Source organism: Perognathus longimembris, chromosome 7 (assembly GCF_023159225.1).
Source record: "Perognathus longimembris pacificus isolate PPM17 chromosome 7, ASM2315922v1, whole genome shotgun sequence".
NCBI classification, from domain to species: domain Eukaryota; kingdom Metazoa; phylum Chordata; class Mammalia; order Rodentia; family Heteromyidae; genus Perognathus; species Perognathus longimembris.
This window is the reverse complement of record NC_063167.1, coordinates 81,720,563-81,747,025: the sequence shown is the minus strand read 5'-3', so window position 1 is coordinate 81,747,025 and position 26,463 is coordinate 81,720,563. Positions and strand designations below refer to the sequence as shown.

At 42.7% G+C, this 26,463-nt stretch overlaps 1 protein-coding gene across 4 annotated transcripts in view; it reads right to left on the bottom strand.

Annotated features, from left to right (window-relative positions):
• Positions 1-26,463, bottom strand: part of Cdc14a (cell division cycle 14A) — a 166,842-nt gene that overhangs the window by 139,251 nt on the left and 1,128 nt on the right. For all 4 annotated transcript variants that reach the window (XM_048352046.1, XM_048352048.1, XM_048352045.1 and 1 more), the window contains exons 2-3: positions 26,217-26,307; positions 9,913-9,988 (exon numbers count right to left, since the gene is read on the bottom strand). In XM_048352046.1, the coding sequence (XP_048208003.1) occupies positions 9,913-9,988; positions 26,217-26,307 (167 nt within the window). The remainder of the gene's footprint in view (positions 1-9,912; positions 9,989-26,216; positions 26,308-26,463) is intronic.

Here is a 26,463-nt window from a genome sequence, read left to right as displayed (position 1 = left end):
TTGTAAACCAAATATAGTGACAGTATGGCAAAACAACACAAGCTAAAATGACAGTGTTGACCCTAAATGAACATCTTCCACCTTAGAAATAAAAACTACCTAAAGGTAGTCTACAGACTATAAGCCCCAAGTGCTCAGAGAGAAGATGAAGAGGAGGACATGCTACATGAATCACAAACAGATCAAGCTATCCTTGAATTCTTGCAACATACACAAACCATGCACTTGACTTGTTCCTCATAGGTCAGGAGACCGCAAACTAACCAACAGCAAAAGGTAATGCAAGTCAGCTCAAAACTAAAAAGGAAAACCAACTTAAAGAGACAGAGATGATAAGCAGCCTTTCAATGAAGTTGTGTGCCATGCTTTTAAAAAGTGAATGGTTTAAGCTGTTGGGTTAGAACATGGGTTTTATAAAGTTGCCAGAACCAATCAGGATCAACTAACAATCAGCTTCAGAAAAGTTTCTGGTACAGCCAGGATAAATATGGTTCTCAACAGGAAATTAGAGCCCATGCATTTTTTGAAACAAGCAAGCTCTACAAATGACAGTGGTCAGATTGAGTAAATCACAGCAAGGGGACCACAGTGACCAAGGCATCATTCTCTTACAAGTGACTAGGCTAGCCCAGCAAGGACCCCAGCAATCAGCGTCTCCATAGCAATCAGTGCTTCTCACTGCAAAAGCAAAGAAAAATGAACAGGTCTTCCTGTAATCAGCCATGACCTCTCCATGTTTTACCTCCAACTTTCTCAGGAAAGGGATATTCTTGAAAGTTTTCTTTGGCTGCACAAAACAAAACATGGTTTATGTTTTTATTTAGAACTAAGGTAAGAATCTGTTGAATAGTTTCTTAAGGAAAAAGATGTCTCTATGTGGTCGATTTTGTCTGAACCCCAGTATATTTTATTCATGAATGATACATCTGGTTAAAGACCTGGTGAAAAAATGTCAGGGGGGGAAAATTCTATATTCATAAGGTATTTGATCACTAGCAGGGCACTAGTGACTCACACCTGTAATCGTAGCTACTCCAAAGACTGAGATCTGAGGATCGTGACTTGAAGTCAGCCCAAGTAGCAAAGTCACCAAGACTCTTATCCCCAATGAACCAGCAAAAATCTCTAACTAGAGGTGTGGCTCACATGGTAGAGCACCAGCTGTAAGTTTTGAGGGCCTGAGCTCAACAAACACACACACACACACACACACACACACACACACACACACACGCGCGCGCGCGCACAGGGGGATTCTCTATCTTCAGTGATCATAAGGGGCCTATGCTGTATAAATGCTGTAATGCCCCTTTTAAACTACAGGTGCTTTCCAGAATATAAGCCTGCTTTTCTTTTCCCAGAGCCCTTGTACCTGAAAAAGGAGTGAGCCACAGAGAGAAATCTCAAGGTGTTTTTCTCATAATAACAAGGTGGTCTGATCACATCAGAAGAGTTCTTGGGCACAACCACCTGGGACAGTGACAGGTGCCTAGCGTACAGAATAGAATTCCTACACTGATTCACTCAGCAACAAAGACCCCCCCAGACCCCCACTATCTGCCAAGGACTTTGGTGCTGTGATCCAATCTGTACTTCATGGTGTTTCCCTTCCCCCTTTACCCGGAGAAGGCTCCATTGGATGGTAGTAGCTTTTCTAGGAATATTCTTTTAATTCTTTTAAAAATAGTCCTCAAGAGGCTGGGAATATGGCCTAGTGGTAAAGTGCTCACCTAGCATATATGAAGCCCTGGGTTCAATTCCTCAGCACCACATATATAGAAAAAGCCAGAAATGGCACTGCGGTTCAAGTGGTGGAGTGCTACCCTTAAGCAAAAAAGAAGCCAGGACAGTGCTCAGGCTCTGAGTTCAAGCCCCAGTACTGGCCAAAAACAAAGTAAAAAAAAAAAAAATCCTCAAGATTATTGTAATTTTCCTGATGATTTACCATCACAAGTACTTAAAATATCATTGTCCTAGAAAAAGTCTCCCTTTTCATATTATTTTTTAATTGTTTCCCACATTGGGATTTTATATTCCTTGAACTCAATCATTAAAATTGTATTAAGTATTGTTAAGAAAACCCATTCAAATCCTATGGTGCTTATAAAAATTTCAGACTGTTAAATTAGCAATTGAAAGTTTTTAACTAATTATATTTAGAGAAGGTATTTTTTGACAAAATACCACCAAGCTCAGCTATGATCACACAAGCCTGAGATCCTAGCAAATGAGAATGGAAATAAAAGAATGTTAAGTTTGAGAGGAACCTGAGTTACACAGTACAGTCCTGGCTAAAAAAAAAAGAAAAAAGAAAAAAATTTAAAAAACACACAGCTGAGTGTGGTGGTACCCACCTGTAACCTCAACTACTCAGGAGAAAAAGTCAGGATGATCAAGATCTGAAGACAGCCTTCAGAGCAAACCAAGAGACCCTGTCTAAAAACCTAAAGCAGAAAGGGTTGGGCATAGCTCAAGTGATAGAGTGCTTGCCCAGTAAGTATAATGCCCTGATTTCATATCCCAGTACTACAAAAAAAAAAAAATCCAATGAATTACTACTTTTGTAATGTAATATTATAAAAATTATGTATATTACCAACTTAAAATTGTGTATATCAGATACTGTCTTTAGTTAGTGCACTCTCCTCTTTTTGAAGTCTTTATATTCTAGTTGTGTCTTAGCATTGTCTGCCAAGGATCCCTTTGAAAACCTGATTTAAAAAAAAAAAAAGCTATGCATCCTTGATGGACCGTAGTGGCTCACGCCTACAATCCTCTCTATTCGGAGGACCTGAGGATCCCCGTTTGAAGCCAGCCTGGGCAAGAAAGTCCATGAAACTCTTATCTTCAGTTAACCCAAAAGACAAAGTGAGGGGCACCTCAAGTGGTAAAATGCTAGCCTTGAATGAAAAGCTAAGGGACAGGCTGTGAGGTCAAGTCCCAGTACATACCAGTATATACATACATATACACATACACACACACACACACACACACACACACACTATGCATCTTCCCAGAAGAAAAGCCTACCAAACTGTACATACAGTTTCAGGATCCCTTGAAATACAGATTAGCAATCCCTGCTCTAATCATTGATGGCAGTTTGCTTTAAATAACACACACAGTTTGGAAAATTATTCTCACTTCAAACAATCTTCTATCTTTGCTTACTTCCTCTGTCAAGGTAGATGTTGACTAGAAATAGCAAATTACAACTCATTATTACAGAACTCTTAGTACCAGCAATTTTTTTTTAAGTTATAGTCTAAAACAAGCACTAAATTCTTGTGGTTGGTGACAGTACTTTTCATTTAGGACTTCTTAATCCGAGAGATGTTGATGAACAATTTCCACTCTAATCAACATAATCAAAACTAAGGACATTGGGAATAGACTACACAAAAATAGTAGTAAATGACTTCAAATCAAAAATTTGAAAAAATCTTTTGACGTTTAAGAAATATGAGCTTTGGGGATGGAAGAGAATTAATTCACAGCAAACTGTTTCTACATAAGGCAAGAAATCATAAGGGCTGGGATGTAGCTCAGTGGCAAAGTGCTTGCCTAGCAAGTGCAACGCCCTGGGTTCGATCCCCAGTACCAAAAACGAAAACACAAAAAAATACAGCTAAAAAAAAAAACCCAACCAAGAAATCATAAAATCTGGGCTAGGACTGTGGCTTAGTGGTAGAGTGCTTGCCTACCATGCATGAAGCCCTGGGTTCGATTCCTTAGCACCACATACACAGAAAGAAACAGAAGTGGCGCTGTGACTCAAGAGGTAAGAGTGCTAGCCTTGAGCAAAAAGAAGCTCAGAGACAGTGCCCAGGCCCTGAGTTCAAGCCCCAGGACTGGCAAAAAAAAAAAAAAAGAAATCATAAAATCTTTACTGGAAGTAAAACTATCCAGACAAGAAAATAACATGTACCTAAGAAAATCACCTAGGAGAAGAATTTGAAAACGAAGTTACTGCTTAAAATAATGTGAGATTGTGTTCAGAGACGTAAGGGAGTTTGAGGGCCTCCATACCTACCAATGTCATCATATCTGTGTTTGTCTCACTAAAGAAGTTGTAATAGAGTAACAAAAGCAAGAGTAAACAGCAAAAGAATCAATAAATATGTGCAAAGGAGCCAGGCACAGTGGCTCAAGCCTGTAATCCTAGTTACTAGCCTAGGCAAAAAGCTCACAAAATGGGGCCTAGAAATGTGGCTTAGTGGAGAGTGCTTGCCTAGCAAGCATGAAGCCTTGGGTTCAATTCCTCAGTGCCACATAAGCAGCAAAAAACTAGAAGCAGTGTTGTGGCTCAAGTAGTAGAGTGCTAGCCTTGAGCAAAAGAAGCTCAGGGACAGTACACAGGCTCTGAGTTCAAGCCCCAGAACTGGCCAAAAAAAAAAAAAAAAAACCTTCACAAAACAATCTCAACCAATAAAAGCTGAGTGTGACAGTATGCACCTGTCATACCAGCTACACAAGAAGTGTAAAAAGGAGGATCATGGTTCAGGCCAGCCAGGCAAAAAGCAAGAGTTCAAAAAAATAACAAGTAAAAGGACTGAAGGCATGGCTCAAGTGATAAAGCTCCTGACTATCAAGTGTGAGGCCCTGAGTACAGACCCCAGTATCAAAGCACAAAGAAGGAAAAGAAGGGAGGGAAGGAAAGGAAAGGAAGGAGAGAGGGAAGGAGGAAAGGAGGGAGGGAGAGAAAGGGCAGAATAAAGGAAGGAATCTGGGCATGGCAAGGAAGTATACGCAGTGAGGGTAACCATTTCTGAAACCTCTGGACACTAAAGACTGAAAAGGGATGTACATCAAGGTCATTATGACAAGATCAAAGAAGTCTCTGTATATTTGGAAACCTTGTACTGGGCACTGGTAGCAAAGAGCAATCTGTCAGTCATGCCCTCATCTTCCGGGACCTCGGTGTAGCAAGAAAAGTGCCCGTGGACAATTCTAATTCATCAGCAAAAGAAATCTGCACAGGGAACTGTGGAAACACGGGGGGATCTTCAAGACAATCCAGAAGAGTCTGGAGGTGCTGCCCAGCAAGCAGCACGGGAGCAAGGTCTGAGATTCCACCTCACCCCAGTTAGAAGGGCCACTCTCAAGAAAACAAATAACAGATGCTGGCGAGGATGTGGCCAAAAGGAAACCCTCACACACTGCTGGTGGGAATGTAAACTTGTTCAACCACTCTGGAAAGCACTATGGAGGTTCTTCAAAAAACAAACATAGAACTACCTCATAACCAAGTAATTTTACTCCTGAGATTTACCCAAAAGATTACAAACCAAGATACACTAAAGTCACCAGTACAACTGTTTTTATTGAAGCACTACTCACTATAACCAAGGTAGAACATCTCAGATGCCTCTCAGTGGAGGAACAGATCAAGAAAATGTGGTATATATACACAATTGAATTATAGTCATCTATTGCAGAGAATGATATTGTACCATTTGTAAAAAAATGGAAAGACAGGGGCTAGTAATATGGTCTAGTGGCAAGAGTGCTTGCCTCATATACATGAAACCCTAGGTTCACTTCCTCAGCACCACATGTATAGAAAAGGCCAGAAGTAGCACTGTGGCTCAAGTTGGCAGAGTGCTAGCCTTGAGCAAAAAGCAGCCAGGGATAGTGCTCACCCCTGAGTTCAAGCCCCAGGACTGGCAAAAAAAAAAAAAAAAAAGAAAAGAAAAGAAATGGAAAGACAAATGGGTGCTGGTGGCTGAGATTCAAGGATTGTGGTTCAAAGCCATCCTGGGCAAGAAGCCCATGAGATTCATCTCCAATTAATCATAGAAAAGGCTGGAAGTGGAGCTGTGGTGCAAGTGGTAGAATGCTAGCCTTGAGCAAAAGGAACTCAGGAACAGTGCCCAGGCCCAGAATTCAAGCCCCAGTACTAGTAAAATAAAAAAAGAAAGAAGAAGAGAGAGAGAAAGAAAGATATATATATATATATATATATATATATATATATATAGAGAGAGAGAGAGAGAGAGAGAGAGAGAGAGAGAAAGACTTGGAAAACATTATGTTAAGTGATGTAAGTCAGGCCCAGAGAGACAAAGGATCCATGTTTTCCCTTATATGTGGGAGCTAGATTTAGCTCACAAACTCCTAAGTAAATATGGATGGTATGCTATTGTATACAAATGTATTAACTGAAATATGATAGATTCAAGAGAGATCTCAAATAGTGTAAATCTGTAGGAAGGCAAAATCAAAGTTCAGCAAAATAAAATACAAGGAAGCAGGTACTCAAAAGGGGTAGAATGAGGTCAAGGGAAAAGACGAAGGCAAATGGAAATGCAGGCAAAAGGAAATGCAGTGAAGAATCCAATATAGATCCTACAAAATTAAAAGAGTGAGGAAAGGGGAGGGATGAGTGACAATGTTGAAAGGTGAGGAATTGATCAAGATATACTATATTCATAAACTGCTTTGCTAAATGGCAACTCCTCTGTCCAACTACTGAAAGCTAACAATAATAAACATATTTAACAAATTAACTTAATTTCAATTATTAAAAAAAGAACCAGGAGGAAAGGCCATTGGAGCCTGGCAGAGAGTCATAAGCAGATACACAGAGCAATGGGTATAGTGCAGGATGAAGTAAAGTGCAAGGCAGGGGGAAACAAGGCGGACCCCAATTCCAGTAAATGAGTGTGTGAAATCATTACCCACTGGGAAGTCATCAAGGGGGACTGGTGAGGTGAGCAGAGAAGTCCCCAAGAAGTCATGTGGCTCTAGCCACATGAGACCCCACAGAATGCAAGACCAGAGACATCGGCAAACACCAACAGAATGAGAGCCTAGACGTGAGAAAGCATGCATAGAGCGAGGCATGTAACAAGGGAATGGCTTGTGCAGAACAGCCTGCCATCTGGGTTCCCAGAAGAGAAGTAGCACCAGTGGCGGTAATAGTCACTAGAGAGGAAGAGAAGGGTGACAGAGAGTCAGGATCATAAACACAGGAAGTCTTAACCAGAGGCTCCCCTCAACCAAAGATAGAGGCCAGTGTCAACAGAGGTATGTGCTAGGCAAAGTAGCATATAACTACCACCCTAGCTACTCAGGAGGCAGAAACAGGAGGATCACAAATCCAAAGCTGGCTCAGACAAAAGTTAGCAACACCTGTCTCCAAAACAAAATCCAAATAAAGAAGTTGAGGGTGTGACTCAAGTGGTAGTAGGATGCTTGCCAAGTGTGCATGAGGGCATGAGTTCAGTCCCCAGTACTACACAGAAATAAGAGAGAGATGACATCAAAACCGGATTTTACTTCGCAACCTTGGGCAAGTCACAAATCTCTCAGGCCTACCCTTCCTAAAGCCATACTGGCTAGCTATCATATAAAAGGATAGGGCTCAAGGGAGAAAGAGGAGGCTCCCAAATTTCATGGAAGAACTGTGTTTATTGAATTTCCTGCCAGAAGTCACAAGTGTTATATCAGAAATGTCATTTAGCATGTAACCTTAATGTTATCATTTACAAAGCTCTTCACTAGGTATTTTCTAGTTGAGTCATAACCACCGTCCTATGAGAACCCTAGAATTCCTATTTTATAGATGAAGCCACTGAGCTCATACAAGGCTGAACTAATCCCTTCTCTTAACAAAAGATTCTAGCCCAGTGCCGCTGGCTCACACCTATAATCCTAGCTCTTCAGGAAGCTGAGATCTGAGGACCACAGTTTGAGGCCTGCCCGGCAGACAAAGAAGACATTCATTTCCAATTAACCAGCAATTAACTCAGGCTAATTAACTCAATCCATCTATTTCTGTGCAACTAGTATAAATAAAATGTTGAGTTAGACCAGTAATTTTATTTTTTTTATTTTATTTTTTTGCCAGTCCTGGGGCTTGGACTCAGGGCCTGAGCACTGTCCCTGGCTTCTTTTTGCTCAAGGCTGGCACTCTGCCACTTGAGCCACAGCACCACTTCTGGCCTTTTGTATATATGTGGTGCTGAGGAATCAAACCCAGGACTTCACATATATGAAGCAAGCACTCTTGCCACTAGGCCATACTTCCAACTAGTAATTTTATTTTTGTAATAGTGATTTCTTTCTAGTAACTGTAGGTTATACAATGCCCTTGATGGTTCATTTTATGATGCCCAATTCATACCAACAACATGCTAACACAACTAACCAAGAAGGAAGGAAATCCGGGATCTTTACAAAAGAGACATAAACTTCAATTATTTATTATTTTCCTCTTGTTAATTAAGTCATTAAAAGTTCTATGTAGAAAGGATATTATTTATATCACTGGTGGTTATAAACATCTCAACTTTCTTTTCTTTTTTTTTTTTTTTTGGCCAGTCCTGGGCCTTGGACTCAGGGCCTGAGCACTGTCCCTGGCTTCTTCCCGCTCAAGGCTAGCACTCTGCCACTTGAGCCACAGCGCCGCTTCTGGCCGTTTTCTGTGTACGTGGTGCTGGGGAATCGAACCTAGGGCCTCGTGTATCCGAGGCAGGCACTCTCGCCACTAGGCTATATCCCCAGCCCTCAACTTTATTTTCTAAACTATGATATGGGCTGGGGATATGGCCTAGTGGCAAGAGTGCTTGCCTCCTACAAATGAAGCTCTCGGTTCGATTCCCCAGTACCACATATATGGAAAACAGCCAGAGGGGGCGCTGTGGCTCAAGTGGCAGAGTGCTAGCCTTGAGCGGGAAGAAGCCAGGGACAGTGCTCAGGCCCTGAGTCCAAGGCCCAGGACTGGCCCCAAAAAATAAATAAATAAATAAATAAATAAATAAATAAATAAATAAATAAATAAATAAATAAACTATGATAGTAACTTCTTTCCTAAGGAAATACATCTTTATTTTTAAAGATTATGAATATATTTTTCCAGTCAGGCAAGATATTATAAGTTAATTCTTAGAAAAATTTAAGTTATATAATTATTTTAGAAGGCCTCCCTCATTTCACAAGCATCAAGCACTTTGAAACAAAGGGCAAATTTTATACATTGGTAAATATGTAATTTTCCATCTGACTGCCTTTTATATGCAAGTTCAACATCAAACAAATAAAAGAACAATTGCTAAGCAATTAGTTTATGCCCAACATTGTGAGCAACAGCTGCACTTCACCTAATAGAAAGGATAAAATGCCAACTGCTATAATTTTGTGCTTATATCAAAAGCATGTTAGCTGGACACTGGTGGCTCATGCCTATAATCCAGCTACTCAGGAGACTGAGGAAAGAGGATCATAAGCAGAAGCTAGTTGGGCTGAAAGTTCTGGAAGACTCTTATCACCAATTAACCAGAAAAAAAAAAAAAAAAACTGGAATTGAAGTTGTGGCTCAAATGGCAGAGTATCAGCCTTGAGCCAAAAAGCTAAGTAAGAGGCAAAGCCCTGAGTTCAAGACCCAGTAACCGCACAAAAAAAGAAAAGCACTACAGGTTGATGCTGAAGGTCTAACTACAACCTGTCCTATGCCCCATCTCTGTTGGCAATGAACTCCGCAGAGATGAAAACTCAGGACTGATCTGACAGGTTGTGTTCCAGAGCTCCAGCCATTATGTGTCCCTCATCACCTGGAAACTGTCTACCAGTAGATCTGAGGGTTTCGGAAAAATTATCCTGGGAGGGAATTTGATAGACACTCATTAACAACAACCTGAAAGGACCTGAGCTTTCTTCTTCAGATCACGGCTGTAGTGACTTCACGCAGCTCACATTACCGTTCATCCTGAAAAATGAAAGAGGTTAACCCAGCCTTTGTGGTGCCGGCCGGGAGGATCTGTTTCAACTCCTCACACAGGTGAACTCCTTGCATAGATTTCCAAACTGCAAAATGACCTGACTACAGGTAGTGGCAGCAATCCCACGGGCAGATTTCTTGGTTTGAACATCCTAAGGCTAAAATGAAAGAGCCAACGGCATACTCACTTTTAGTTTCTTGTTTAGTTTACAGCAGTATTTGTACACCATTGCCAAGTTCAGAGGTCCAAAATCTGCATAGAAACTGAGACATAAATAAAATATCGTATTTAGTACAGGTATGATTTTCAGTATCATTGATGGTCATCTGGAAGTTATTTTTAGCACTAGGGTTTGCACTTGCTAAGGCAGATCCCCCACCACTTCTGCTTCCAGCCCTTTTTGCTCTGGTTGTTTTTGAGTTAGAGTTTCTCTTTTTGCCCAGGCCCATGAGGACCATGATCCTCCTATTTATGCTTGCTACCACCTCTAGAATGACACTTAGGGGCCACCACATGCGATCGTTCACAGCCCACCGGGAACAGACATGGAGGAAAACAGAAGCTAAGCCTTTGTCATACCCAGTGCATCTAGCTTGTCTCACAAGACCCACAAGGTTTATGATTTATCATTACTTCAGTTTTTCAAACAAGCTACTCAGAGTCAATTCCCAAAGGTGCCACTGTTGAAAGCCCTGTTGCAGATCATTCTACATATGAGAACTCAGTAGAATGGCAAAGTACATTCCAAGCAGGAGCCATTCAGTCAACAAAATTTCTGACCACCTAGGAGGGCTGGCAGAATGGCTCAAGTGATTTGATTTTAGTACTTAGCCCTGAATTCAAACCTCAGTACCGCCACAAAAATAAATAAATAAATAAAATTTAAATGATATGATCACCTATTCTAAGTAAGACCCTGAAAGCTTGCATATTAGTCAAAAAGTGCTTGTAACTCACTCCTAGCTCCTCAGGAGGCTGAGATCTGAGGATTATGGTTCAAAGCCAGCCCTCAGATCTCAACCTCCTCAGCCACATCTTGCACATGAGCCATCATAGCCTGATAGAATAATCATATTGTGTATCTGTGTGTATGTGTATGTGTGTGTGTGTGTATGTCTGCATGTGTGCGTCCCAAGCCTCAGGGTCTGGTCTCTGTCCCTGAGCTTTTTTTTTTTTTTTTTGCCAGTCCTGAGGCTTGAACTCAGGGCCTGAGCACTGTCCCTGAGCTTCTTTTTACTCAAGGCTATCACTCTACCATTTGACCACAGCACCACTTCTGTCTTTTTCTGTTTATGTGGTACTGAGGAAACAAACCTAGGGCTTCATGCTTGCTAGGCAAGCACTATATCACTAGGCCACAATCCCACTCCCTGTCCGAGCTTTTGTGTTCCAGGCTAGTGCTCTACCACTTGAGCCACATCTCCCCTTCTGGCTTTCTGATGTTTCACAGACTTTCCTGCCAGGGGTGGCTTTGAACTGTGATTCTCAGATCTCAGCCTCCTGAGTAGCTAGGATTACAGGCATGAGCCACCAGTGCTCAGCTAATAACCACATTTTAAAAAGGTGCAAGTGGCTCAGTAATACTAACCTAAGATGAGGGGAGTTGTAGGTTTTGTTCAAGCTCTCATTCATAACAAGCACACAGACAGCATCATCCTAGGGATGAGCAGCTGCACCTCTTACACACTTCCCAAACACACTGATGTTAAACTGTACATCACTTGATCAACCCATGTCCCTAGGCTGGTGTCTTAGCCTTGATGGGATGCCACATCCTCCTCTATCCACCAAAGCCACTGAACTGAGACAGCCACTCAAGGCCTCCGAGCTGTCAAGTCATATCTTCCTTTACAGTGTCAGGGATCTAGGACTCCAAGGCTAGGCACCCGTGACTCATGCCTGTAACCCCAGCTACTCAAGAGACAGAGATCTGAGGATTGCAGGGTGAAGCTAGCCTGGGCAGGAAAGTCTGAGACTCTTATCTCTAACTAACCAGCAAAACAGAAGTGGAGGTGTGGTTGAAGCAATAGAAAGCTAGTCTAGAGGGAAAAAAGCCAAGGGCAAGAACAAGGTCTTGAGTACAAGCCCCAGTACACACACACACACACACACACACACACACACACGCACGCACGCACAAACACACACATGCACATCTTGACTCCAGTGATCCCTACTAGAAACCCATTTCACTGTGCCAATGCTTCACAAGGACTCACCTTACCTGGTAAGTTCTGCCCTAACAGAATGTTGGGCCTGGGTTCAAGCACGGTTAATCTCCTCCTGAATGCTGCCTCAGGAAAAGGAGAAAATCCAGCTCTGTCCTGAAAGTTAATGTTCTTCCTGCACAGCTAGGCAGTGAACCCACAAATCTCCAGCCAAGAAAGCGGCCTTGTACTCCTGGAACCTCAATAGCAGAGTGGCATGGTGACAGGAGATAAGCTCCTGATCACTTCTGGCGCCTGTCCTTGGGTACAGTACAGCACAAAGGTGCACAACTCCTCCCACTTAATCCCCCTTAACCAGAGCTTCCGCTGCTACTTCTGCAAATGAAGGGACCTGCCCCTCATTACTTTCAAACCAAACAGACCAGAACTTATCAAGGAGCCTTCAGGCATCAAGTGACTCCTTTCTTTAGACAAAGTCAGTGAGTAAAAAATTCCTCTGGAAGCTGAGTGCCAATGGCTCACATCTGTAATCCTAGCTACTCAGGAGGCTGAGACCTGAAGATTGTATTTCAAAGCCATCCTGGGAAGGCAGGTCTGTGAGATTCTTATCTCCAATGAACCACCAAAAAAAAAAAAAAATGGAAGTAGAGCTGTGGCTCAAAGTCATAGAGCGCTAGCCTTGAGCAAAAAGATAAGGGACAGCATCCAGGCCCTGAGTTCAAGCCCCAGTACAGGTCCAATATATTGGGCATTGACAGCTGGGGCCTAGATGACTGACAAATAAGCAAACGATTGTGGTGCAAGGAGACGTGTCACTTTATAGCTCTGGGTACAAAATGAGGACATCAACACAAGGGACAGGGGAAGAGGTAGAAGGACCGAGCGTCGCAAGACAGGGCCAGCTGGAAGTCCTCCCCCAGTGCTTCCTCATGACTGGCTTACGCCAGATGAAGCCATGCTCTAGAACCACAATCCAGAAAAGACTCACCCCAACTATTTACCATCCCAACTTCCTTCTTCCCCTATAGTTTTGAGAGCAGTACTCAAGTCCAATCACTTTAAGCCTTTTACTTTGGGGTGTGGTAGCATTGCTGGCAGTGAGCTGGAGGGTGTTGTGGATGAAGCCCAATGCCCAATCTCCAATTCTAGCACTAGTGAAAGGGGCTAGCAACAGAAGATGCACCATGCCATGCCCAGCTTCCTAGTGCAGACCTATGCCTTCTTCTGTGCCTCATACTTCATATTCCAGATCACTGCTGCTGCTGAGAACCCATCATGGGGCTTTCAGGACTCGTGCAAATGCCACAGTCTTTCCATACTCGCTGATACATAAACCGGGTGCCAATGGCTCACACCTGTAATCCCAGGTACTCAGAAGGCTGAGGTCTGAGGATCAAAGTTCAAAACCAGCCTGAGCAGGAAAATCATGAGCCTCTTATCTCCAAATAACCACAAAAAAAAAAAGAAAAGAAAATGAGCTGGAAGTGGAGGTGTGGCTCAAATGGTGGAACACTAGCCTTGAGCAGAAGAAGCTCATGGACAATGGCCAGGCCCAGAGTTCAAGCCCTAGGACTAATTCAAAAAATAAATGTCTACAGTAAGAAATCAGCTATACAATGATCTCAATGAAGAATCTCACCAATTTGGAATATGAGTAAATTTGTATGAGTAAACCAAAAACACAGTTGGACTATTTCAAAAGAAACAAACAAAAAAGCTTGCTACAAAACTCAAGTATATCTTTTAGATATTTTTATAAGATAGTCTCAAAATCACTCAGTCCAATCTTATTTTATAATCAATCTTAATAAAACATGATATTTGGAGCCAGGCACTGGTGGTTCACACCTGTAATCCTAGCTACTCAAGATGCTGAGATCAGAGGTTGACCGTTCAAAGCCAGCCCAGGTAAAAAAGTCCCAGAGACTCTTATCTCCAATTAATCACCAAAAATCCAGAAGTTGAACTGTGACTCAAGTGGTAGAATGCCAGCCTTGAGCAAAAAAGCTCAAGGATAGAATCTAGGCTCTGAATTCAAGACCCAGGAGCCACAAAAACAATTTTTAAAATATTATATTCTATTCTTTTGTGTACAGTACAATTAGATTCATCTGCAGATCAGAGTGGGAGCAACTGCTGGTAGCCAACAAATTGACAGCCATGTCAAAGACAGCCAGCAGCACCAACACCATACTCCACTCAGTGCCAGGCCTGGCCACACATTTCTATAATCCCAGCATACAAGAGGCTGAGACAGGGAGCTGGGAATGCGGCTAAGCTGTAGAGTGCTTGCCTAGCATGCATGAAGCCCTGGGTTCAATTCCTCAGCACCACATAAACAGAAAAAGTCAGAAGTGGCGCTGTGGCTCAAGTGGTAGAGTGCTAGCCTTGAGCAAAAGAAGCTCAGGGACAGTGCTCAGGCTCTGAGTTCAAGCCCCAGGACTGACAAAGGAGAGAGAGAGAGAGAGAGAGAGAGAGAGAGAGAGAGAGAGAGAGAGAGAGAGAGAGAGAGGCTGAGATAGAAAGAGACCAAATTTGGGCTACACAGAAAGACCTTGCCTCAAAAAAGGCAAAGTGCTTAGCTAAATATACACTAAATGAATAATTAAAACTACCAAAAGGGACTGGGAATATGGCCTAGTGGCAAGAGTACTTGCCTCGTATTCATGAAGCCCTGGGTTCCATTCCCCAGCACCACATATATAGAAAACGGCCAGAAATGGTGCTTTGGCTCAAGTGGTAGAGTGCTAGCCTTGAGCAAAAAGAAGCCAGGGACAGTGCTCAGGCCCTGAGTCCAAGGCCCAGGACTGGCAATCAATAAATAAATAAATCTACCAAAAGATGACAGGTACAATCTGGCTCATCAGCGTATGTTTAGTCCTTAGGAGTCCCAAAACTACAGGTGAGTTACAGTGAATCTACTCAGTTAATGTATTTATAACAAGAGTCAGAGTATTACAGGAAAAAAAAAGTAAGAGTTAATTAGCAACTTCTTTAAGAACAAAGATTCATTTTATTTGTTTATTTGTTTTGTTTTTGTTGCCAGTCCTGGGGCATGGACTCAGGGCCTGAGCACTGTCCCTGGCTTCTTTTTGCTCAAGGCTAGCACTCTACCACTGAGCCACAGCGCCACTTCTGGCTTTTATCTATATATGTGGTGCTGAGGAATCGAACCCAGGGCTTCATGTATACGAGGCGAGCACTTTACCACTAGGCCATATTCCCAGCCCCCAAAGATTTATTTTAGAAAGGTCTAATGCTTTAAAATTTCAAGCTGCAATTTTCCATGCTGGAGCTGTAACTTAGCAGTAGAGTTCTTGCTTAAGGTCCTTCTTGTGTAAGGTCCTGAGTTCAATTCCTAGTACCACCAAAAAGAGAAAGAGACAAAAGAGCAAGATAGAATTTTTCAGCTCTCTCTGCAGCGACTGAAATACAACCTTTCCAGACAAAAGTAAATAACTTGTTTGCTGCAGAGTATCAATCAGGGAAACTAAACTCAAATTAAACCACTATTTTGGATTCTTCCTTCTGCACTCCTGAGCCTACACATTCAACTTGACTTTCTCGAGCAGCAGCATCTCCAAACTGAAGACCTGGCTAAGAAAAGGGACAGGATGAGGAGCACACTGGAAGTAGTGGTCCTTGCGGAGATCATAAATCATCTACATTGCTTTGTCCACTCCCTTCCAAGTTAGTTAAAACACCACTCCATAAAGTCTTACAGCCTTGGGCATTGGTGACTCTTCCTTTCTTACTCTTCCTTTCTTCAAACACTCAGGGTCTAAGCTTTTGTCACCTGCCTTCTTCCTCCCCTTCCCTCAGAGCCTGCCCCTCCCCCTCCTCCTCTCCTTTATTGTGCCAGTACTGGGGTTTGAATTTAGGACTTTGTACTCCTGCTTGGCCTTTTTGCTCATGGCTGACATTTTACTCCCTTGGGCCACAGCTCCACTCCTGGCTTTTTGCGAGTTAAGTGGAAATAAGAATATCACAGACTTTCCTGACTGGGCTGCCCTCAAACAATGATCCTCACATCTCAGCCTCCTGAGCAGCTAGGATTATTGATATGAGCTACAGGCGCCTGGCTGCATTTCATTATTTACCTGTTTATCATCAAACCATTAGCACACTCAAATCCATCTCCTCAGTTTCCTTTCCAGCAATTTTCAGCCACTTAGAAGTTTCAAGTTATGTTGTGCCTGGCCCATAAAAATATGTGGAGACATTTATTTTTTCCCTTTTTTTTAAAGCATAAAGTTGTTTTGAGCTGTAGCTAAGAAAAGTCATTTACTTTGGGCTTGGGAATGTGTTTATGAACTTATAATGAGAACATCTGATGTTTTAGGAATCTACTTCAAACAAAATAACCAGGCCGCCCTGCAGTGACCTGGCCAAGAAAACACATGGGCAGAGTCAGCTCCCCACTGGGCACTCCCAGAGCCCATATGCAGCCCTCTCCTGTGCTTCCTGATGAAGATAAAACCCTGTTAGAAAACCCCAGCATGTTTGTGCTTCCACCAGGCTTAGAGCAAATGGAAAAAAAAAAAACAAAGTTACAATTTATTATCATGAAGATTAATTAGAGAACCAACTATGGATTGTGAATGCCTACTTGGGGACTATACAAGTATTTAAATAAATCGTAGAATCTGACTCTAGTGGATGACAGAATTAGGTGACAGAGAGGGTAGGGATGGAGGTCTAGGAGTAGAAGGGGGCAAGAGATTCTGAGTTTGAGCCCCAACACACACACAAAAAAAGAGCCAGGCACCAAAGACTCACACTTGATAATACTACTCAGAAGTTTGAAATCTGAGGTTCACAGTTCAAAGCCAGCCAGAGCAAGAAAGTTTCTGAGAGATTCTTGTCATCAATAAACTAAACTACTAAAAAAGACAGACGTGGATCTATAGCTTATGGACAGTGCCTAGGGCCTGAGTTCAAGCTGCAGGACCAACACAAAAGGAAAAAAAAAAGCTAAGCATTTTCCTAGGTGTTCTCTCTCTCTTTCTCTCTCTCTCTCTCTCTCTCTCTCTCTCTCTCTCTCTCCCTCCCTCTTTCCTCCCCTCCCTCCCTCCTTCCCTCCCCTCACTATGGTATTGAGGTCACTCTCACATTTGCTAGACAGGTGCACTACCACTGGAGCCATGTCTCCAGCTGCTTTTTAGTAAAATTTGCATAGAAATCATTGAATCATTGACTTTAAACACACACACACACACACACACACACACACACACACACATCATGAGCGTGGTGGCACTCTCATGTGATTCCAACACTCAGGAGGCTGACTCAGGAGGAAATGGATCTCCAATCCAAGGCCAGCCTAGGTCACACAATGAGCCAGCCTGGACATCACAGCAAGACTTTGTCTAAAAACAAAAACAGGCTATGATGGCTCAGCCTCTAATCCTAGCAACTCAGGAGGCTGATATCTAAGAATCAAGGTTCAAAGTCAGCCTGAGCAGAACTTGAGGTGATTAAGTCCTTGAGGTTCTGTCTCCAAAATAACAGCAAAAAATAAAAAAAAATAAAAAAAAAAAGCTAAACTGGAGGTGGAGGTAGAATGCCCATGGAGAATAAGCATGAAGCCCTGAGTTCAAATCCCAGCATAGCAACAATAATGTGTATAAAGCCTTATAATCCAAATAATAGTAAGGCCTGCTGCTATGAGTTTATCATCATCATCATCATCATCATCATCATCACTATTATTATTCCAGTGGTAGAAACTTCCTTGAGTTCAATGACAAGTCATATACTGCCTGTATCAGAGCAACTCAAAATGAGAGCTGACAGCTCCTATGGTGAGCCGAAGACTCTGTAAAACCGTGTGTGTGTGTGTGTGTGTGTGTGTGTGTGTGTGTGTGTGTTTCTTAAGTAATATAAAACTGCCCATCTCTTCTACACCTAACCTAAATACTCATCCTAATATTTCCAGGGAATGTTTTCTGTAATGCCACTCAAAGATGCCCTGTGCTCAAACTTTGCAAGAGATGAGATAAATTTATTTTTGTTTGTTTTGGGGTTTTTTTTGCCAGTCCTAGGGCTTGGACTCAGGGCCTGAGCACTGTCCATGGCTTCTTTTTTGCTCAAGACTAGCACTCTACCACTTGAGCCCCAGTGCCACTTCTGGCTTTTTCTATATATATGGTACTGGGGAATCGAACCCAGGGCTTCATGTATGGGAGGCAAGCACTCTACCACTAGGCAATGTTCCCAGCCCTGAGATAAACTTATTTTTAACTGCTCTACAAATTATTTATCCAAAACTTTCTGGATGCATTCATATCAGGCTGCTTGAATAAAATTTAAGTAAAAATTGATTCACTTAAATCTTTTTAAAATATTTTATTGTTTTTATTAAGGTGTTGTACAGAGGGGTTACCATTTCATAAGTCAGGTAATGAGCACATTTATTTTGGACAATGTCATCTCTTCCTTCGTTTTCCCTTGTTTCATTGAAATATTTTAATTAGCTATTTAGTCCTCAGTAGAAGCTGCCTGTTCTTTTTTTATTTGGTTTGGTTCACTTAAGACAGGTTCTCATTATATAACCCAGGCTAGCCTTAAACTACTCCTCCTGCCTCAGCCTCTCCAATACAGGGATTACAGAAGAGCCCCATCACACCTGGCTAAGAAAGCACATTCATAATATGTTAGAGGTACTTGGTAAACCAGGTGCCAGTGGCTCACACCTGTAATCCTAGCTACTCAGGAGGCTCAGATCTGAGGTTCCAGGTCCAAAGCCAGTGTGTGTGGAACTCTTATCTCCAATTTAATCACCAAGAAGGCTGGAAGCAAAGTTGTGTGGCAGAGCACTACCCTTGAGCAGCAGAAGTTCAGAGACAGTGCCCAGGCCAGAGCCCATGCCCTCGTGCAAACACACAGGCGCGCGCACACACACACACACAGAGTGAAATGTCTTGGAGTCATTTTAGAAACTACTGAAAACCCAATCCCCAGAGAATCCTGTGACAAACTCTGTCTCACAATTTCAGAACCTTTTCTGAAGAGAACCAAGAAGAGAAAGCAAATGAAAGCAAAATGCCTATTCATCATCCTTTCCAGCAAACTGCCTTTGCACACTGTCAGCAGACCACCCCAAGGACCACCACAGGCAAGATGCACAAACGCTGTACAACTCATATTCTCCATTCTGCTATCTCTTGAGCCAGATAACACATATCAAGCTATTAAAAACTTGCAAACTGGGGGCTGGGAATATGGCCTAGTGGCAAGAGTGCTTGCCTTGTATACATGAAGCTCTGGGTTCGATTCCCCAACACCACATACATAGAAAACGGCCAGAAGTGGCGCTGTGGCTCAAGTGGCAGAGTGCTAGCCTTGAGCAAAAGGAAGCCCTGAGTCCAAGGCCCATGACTGGAAAAAAAACAGAAAAAAAAAAAACTTGCAAACTGGGCTGGGAATATGGCCTAGTGGTAAAGTGTTCGCCTCATATACATGAAGCCCTGGGTTCAATTCCTCAGCTCCACATTTATAGAAAAAAGCCGGAAGTGGTGCTGTGGCTCAAGAGGTAGAGTGCTAGCCTTGAGCAAAAAGAAGCCAGGGACAGTGGTCAGGCCCTGAAGTCCACGCTCCAGGACTGGCAAAAAAAAAAACCTTGCAAACTGGGCACTACACACCTGTAATACTAACTACTCAGGAGGCTGAGATCTAAAGATCACAGTTCAAAACCATTCTGGGCAGGAAAATCCATGAGACTCCAATTAACTGCCAACAAGCCAAAAACGGTGGTGTGGCTCAAAGTAGTAGAACCCTAGCCTTGAGCACAAAAGCCCAGGGGGAGCCCTGAATTCAAGCGCACACACACACACACACACACACACACACACACACACACACAGAGTCAGCCTATATTTGGATTTTATTGGTTCCAATTCTAATACTGTTATGGGGGTGGGGGGAGGTTCCACGTCCCCCCAAGAGTCCACCACTCCGAGACAGTCTCAAGCAAACACATGGGTTTACTGGGGAAGCAAAAAGCAAACTGCCCAGCCAGGGATGTAGCAGACTCAGGAGCTGAAACTACAACCCCCTGAAAAGCAGGCTGACAGGCCAGGGACACAGCGCAGACTCGGGAGCAGTCCTCAAATTGGGGTTTATAAAGGTAAAAGTGTAGCACAGATGTAGGGGCTTGACACGGGTAGAGCATGCAATAAGTTCACAGATGTAAGAGGTTGATGCAGGAGGTAGAGCATGCAACAAAGCAAGCATGGCACAGATGTAGGAAGTTGACACGGGATAGAGCACATAAGTTAAGCAAGCCATTTACAGAAGCAGAATTCTGGGGTCAGGTTAACCTAATTAAGATGGAGTCAGCTCTATTCCCCCCCAACATTTCCTACCATGTTTCCCAAATCAAGATGGTGCCAGCTCTACAACAATACCAACAAATTAGCCTTTCAGGAAACTTCTTTCTGTTTTAAAAATAATTTTATTATTAAGGTGTTATACAGAGGGGTTACTACTTCTTAAGTAAGGTAACAAGTACCATTGTTTTTGTTTTTGTTTTTGTTTTTTGGACAATGTCATCCCTTCCTTTACTTTCCCCCAGTTTCCTCCTCCCATCCCTGCCCACAAGTTACATAGGTCATTTTCCTCATAGTTAATATTGAATAGCAAGATTGCATTTGTTGACCCTTCCTCCCTCCCTCCCTATGCCCCTCCTTATCCCCCCCCCCAGGAAAAAGGAAAGCAAAACCGAATACCATCAATAACAACAAAAAGAAAAAAAAAACATGTTTTTATTTCTCTAGAATTCATTTCAATAAATAGTATTTTAAGTGTTCAAAGAAATTTCACCTCTTGTGACTTCTTGGAGCTTAATCAAATACAGATAATTCTTTTTTGAAAAGCTTCCTTTTTAACGGTGCTATTGCAGTACCACAAAAGTGTTACCTATACTCTTGTTTTAATACCCAACCTGTAAAACCACAACCCAAGGACAGACTGATTTCTTATCATCCACGTTTCCTGACAATTGCTAAGGCCTTTGTAGTAATGAGATAAGCCTTGTTTGAAAACTCAGGCAGAAAACACTCCAATCACCTCACCTCACCTCACGAAGCCATTTTGTCCTATTTCTTCTTCTGGCTTCTCAGAAGGTGGCCATTTCAATCAAGGAGCACTATCAGCCTTTTATAACTAAATAAACACCTGAGCAAAACACAGCTGGGCCCAGAATAAATGTCGCCTCATAGCTAACAGGCCACTTCATAATTTCTATAGTTTCTAAGGTGATTGTTTAAGCCAGAAAGACAACACTGCATTGGAACATTCAGCAAAAAATTAGTCACAGGGTGGTCAGAGGCCTGATGCAATCATGAATAGAAACACACTCCTTTTCTTATGGGTGACAGTAAGGTCCTTTTTCCACACAAGACATCCTTCACAAACAGAAGCCAGATTGCCACCAGATGCTTCTAGAACCTCCAGTCTCTCTCATGCTCCCCTTCCAAGGAGGAACTAAACATGGCTTCTACTGCCTCTGTTTTCTCCCCTCATGCCCAGAACTATACTGATTTTTTTTTTTTTTGCCACCTATTTCTGCCTAGGCCTACCTTCTTCCTTCACTCCTCCCATCCCTGCCCTACCTGAGAAACACCACATGGTTATCTTTGCTCCCAAGACACCATTCTTACCACTTCCTTGGGACAGTACTAAACTTTTGTGATATTCAGTAGTGATGCAAATATCCCTTAAAGTCCTTAAATTCAATCTAACCAAGCTGGGATGCTCCAATTTCCCCTGAACTTCCTGGTTTCAGTTTATGGGGCAAGGAAGCAGCCTCCCCTGTACTGGGTTGTCCTAAGTAAGGATGGCTTTGAATTTTCCCTGAGCATCCAACCAATCCACCAGCCTAATCCTTTTTCGTTGTCACTGCTATCACCCTAATCCAGGTACTTTTTCTTCCCCTTAAGCACCCCAGAACTTTTTCCAAGTGAGCCCTTACCTCCTATCTTACCTGTCTTAAATAACTCTATCCTATTAATTTTTTTTTTTTTTTTTTGGCCAGTCCTGGGGCTTGGACTCGGGGCCTGAGCACTGTCCCTGGCTTCTTTTTGCTCAAGGCTAGCACTCTGCCACTTGAGCCACAGCCCCACTTCTGGCCATTTTCTGTATATGTGGTGCTGGGGAATTGAACCCAGGGCCTCATGTATAAGAGGCATGCACTCTTGCCACTAGGCCATATCCCCAGCCCAATCCTATTAATTTTGTGTGTATGTGTGTGTGTTGATGGTGGGGCTTGAACTCAGAACCTGGGCGCTATCCTTTAGCTTTTTTGTTCTACCATTTGAACCACAGCTCCACTTCTGACTTTTTGCTGGTAATTTAAGATAAATCTGAAGATTTTCCTGCCTTAGCTGGCTTTACACGATGATCTTCAGATCTCAGCCTCCTAAGTAGCCAGGATTACAGGTGAGCCACCAGCTATGGTATTAATTTTTGAGAGGGTATTTATCCTCTGAAATCAATGGCTTAATTTCACATTGCAGCTCTGCTACTTATTTCTGTGACCCTGGGCAAGTTATGTGCGATCATCATTGCACAGGAGGGAGGCAATAGCTCTGGCTTCAGAGAATTGCTGTGAGCATGAATGAATGGTGGCTGAACTTGGAGGACAGCAACTGGCACACACTGAAATGGACAGCGAGTGCTTGCCAGGATTTGCAATTAGCACAAATCCAGTCACGCCATACCTACCCCACAACTCTCACAACATCATGGCAAGGAAACCACAAGCTCCATATCCTGACATTCACTCTGTCCCCAGCCAACCTCTCCGGTTCATATTCCACCTCTGCCCCATGTGACCTGTTTAGGCACGAAGGAGACAAACTGTTCCCTGAACACACAACCTGAGCCTTTCTGCTCTCACTCCCATCTCGGCTTGAGGAAATCCGGTCCCTCCCACAAGCCATCCTCAACTCTTCCACGAGCCTTTTCAGAGCCCCTCCAGCCTTATGTAACCTCTCCCTCCCGTCAGCAAAGGGTCAGGTCCCTTAGGACATTCCTCTTCCCAGTACCTCCCTCTGCAATCCTGTTACACTCCCTATTGCCTCAAGCCATCCTCATTTAATTCTCTGCACCACGTAGCAATATAATGCCAGAGAAACAAAACATGGGGTAGAGTAGCATCAGAACCACAGCCACCACTGTGGCATAGTGGGACAAGTTCAAATCAGAGAAGTACAAGCTCTGTTCAGTATGAGTCTCATCATTTGAAATGACATCCAAATTCACAAAGTGAACCAGATGACCACATTAGCAAGTTTTTCTTTCCCAGACACCAGAAACACAGTGGGATAAATACAAAGATATGTAGTTGATGAATATGAGTGCATGCCTATAGTCCCAACATTTGGGAGATAGAACAGAAGGTAGAAGAGCTTCAAGGACAGCCAAGATTGCACAGTGAGTCACAGGCCAGTCTGATCTCTCTACATTTAGAAATAAAATAAAATAAATTGTAGCTGGCCCTATCCTAACTACAGGATTAAAATCACACAGTGGAACCCTTTGCTGGTGGTTCACACTCATAATCATAACTATTAAGGAGGCTTAGATCTAAGGATCATGGGTTGAAGCCAGCCTATGCAGGAAAGTCTATGAGAATCTTATCTTCAATTAACCACCAAAAAGCCAGAAGTAGAGCTGTGACTCAAGTGGTAGAACACTATCTTTGACCATAAAAACTCAGGGACAACGCCCAGGCTATGAGTTCAAGCCCAGGACTAGCATGTGTGCACACACACATACACACACACACACACACACACACACACATCACACAGTGGAGCTATGGCTCAAATGGTAGAGTACTGACCTTGAGCAAAAAACCCAAGCAAGAGCCAGGCACCAGGGGCTCATGCCTGTAATTCTAGTTACTCAAGAGGCTGAGAGCTAAGGATCATGGTTCCAAGCCAGCCTGGGCAGAAAAGTCTGTGACACTCATATCTCCAATAAACTACACAAAAGCCTGAAGTGGTGCTGTGGCTCAAGTAAATAAATAAATAAAATGTAATCACATAAAATTTTCCTCACATATCAATGTTAGAATCAAAAAATCACACTTGTAATCCTAGCTACTCAGGAGACTGAGATCGGAGGATTGCAATTCACAGCCAGCCCAGAAAAGATTCCAGGAATCTATCTTCAATTAACCAGTTAGATAGAGAGGAAGAGAGGAAGGACAGGATAGAGGTGAGGCTCAAGTGGTACAGCACCAGCAGTGAGCAAGCAAGGTAATCAAGTGTGAGGCCCTGAGTTCAAGCCCCAGTACCAACATAAAATAAAACAGCCAAAAGAAAAAAGAAAAAAAAAAAAGGAATTGCACATGTGTTTAGTTGGCTAAATAGAATTTTCTGCTACATCTAGCAATCCCAAGAGAAGTGACTTGGACCTCATTAAGCAGAACTTGTTTAGTGGCATATTAGTAACCCCTAGCACCTTAATCATTACAGAATATGGAAGGAAGGGAAGGAAGGGAAGGGAGGGGATGGAGGGGAGGGAGAAAAGGAGGAATGGAGGGAGGAAGGGAGGGAGGGAGGGAGGAAGGGAGGAAGGAAGGAAGGAAGGAAGGGAGGAAGGAAGGAAGGAAGGAAGGAAGGAAGGAAGGAAGGAAGGAAGGAAGGAAAGAAGGAAGGAAGAAAGGAAGGGGGAGAGGAAGGGAGGGAGGGCAGGTAGACAAGCTCAACAAGATACATTCCCAACAACAAAGTGACCACTCAATAAACACTGCTGGCTACAATGACATCACCCAGGTACTGGGTGCTGGGATGAGGGAAATGGCTGGTACAATCCTGTCTAGAAGCAGAGCTGTAAGCTGACACCAGGGATTTGGACCTCAGCTAAGCAACTCTGGGCATTCAGAAGCTACAGCAAAAGGCTCTTTCATTCCCAGTCTCAGCCATTCAAGAAGCACCCAGCCCCCAGCACCACATAGAGCAATGGCCTGAAGACATCAGTTTCCAATGATTAAGTGACAATTCAAGATTGTCTTCCCTCAAATAAAAGCACAGCACTCACTCTTCCAAAGGCCTGGTGGTACCCATAAATCCTTCCATAGAACAGCCAACAGCCTTAACAGGTCAAGTCCTAGAAGCTTATTATGGTTCATTTAACTATGCTCATTCAACTGCACAGCCAATTAAAAAGAAGAAATTAAACATCTAAATTATGAGTGTAAGAGGATCCTCTGAAATACCAGCTCTTTTAATAAAAGATGACTGAGCCTCCTTGGTCCTTACTAGCTTGTTTTTAGAGACTGGAGATGCACTGCCAATTATTTTTTTAAATAATATTGTTATTTAGGTGCTATACAGAGGGGCTACCATTTCATAGGTCAGATAATGAATACATTTCTTTTTTTTAATGACATCCATTCCTTTACTTTCCCCCAGTTTCTCCCTCCTCTCCCTGCCACAAGTTACATAGGTCACGCCAATTAATTTTTTACTATTAAAAAAGATCCTTTAAGTATTAAAGTATCTTTTTTTTCCCCTAGGTCACTTGTCTTTCACAGAAGTTCCTATAGTTATGTTGCACTCTTAAATCCTAATCCCACAGAGGTAAAGTAACCAAAGAAAGTAAATAACTACTCCTAAAATACTCAATACAAAGGGACACTTAAAATTTAATCATACAAATATCCTCATACACTGGATTTGAAGATGGCTCTCTGCAGCTCATGTCTTGCTTTCTTCAAAAAAAAATAATAATAATCCTGGGGGAAAGGGGGAGGAGGGAGGGGGGTATGAGGGACAAGGTAACAAACAGTACAAGAAATGTATCCAATGCCTAATGTATGAAACTGTAACCTCTCTGTACATCAGTTTTATAATAAAAACTTTAAAAAAATAAAATAAAATAATCCTTCTGCACCAATAAAAAAAAGAAAAAGAAATTCTGAGCTATGACAGTAGCCTTGTGAAATGCAGAGCTTAAGCACCTGTAGTCCACATACTGCCCCTGTACTCTGTGTGCTCCATAAATACCAGCGACTGATTCACCGGCCAATTACAGCAACAGGCAATGATAGAGACTGAGAGCCCGGTCGCACTCTAGGGAGTGTGAGCAGTCCACACTTAGTATTTGTGGGAAGACTGGAAGGACGGCTTCACACGAAGTTGATTTTCTCCAGCCCCTCTCCTCAAACACCTAAGACTTTAAAAAAAAAAAAAATCGGTAGCGCTACCTGCACTTAGCTCAGAACAGTACATTTAAACGACATAATGGGACCATCAGTGTTCTCTCATCAAAGAGTCAACTAGCTACAGAGAAAGAGAAAGAGACTTACTTTTCATAGACCAGCTCCTCATCGATGGAGAAATAATGGGTATTTGCTGTGCTTTTTGGTCTATTCCTTAAAGTAGCAAAATATAATCGATCTGAAAGACAAATTAAAAGGACAAGAAAGCATGAGTTAGGGACGTGAGATGGAGGCTGGTAATAATACCCAGAAGAACAAATTGTAACAACTGCTACTCATAATTGAAAGACACTCCCGCCCCAACACTTTGGAGTCCAGTAGAAACCTGATCTCT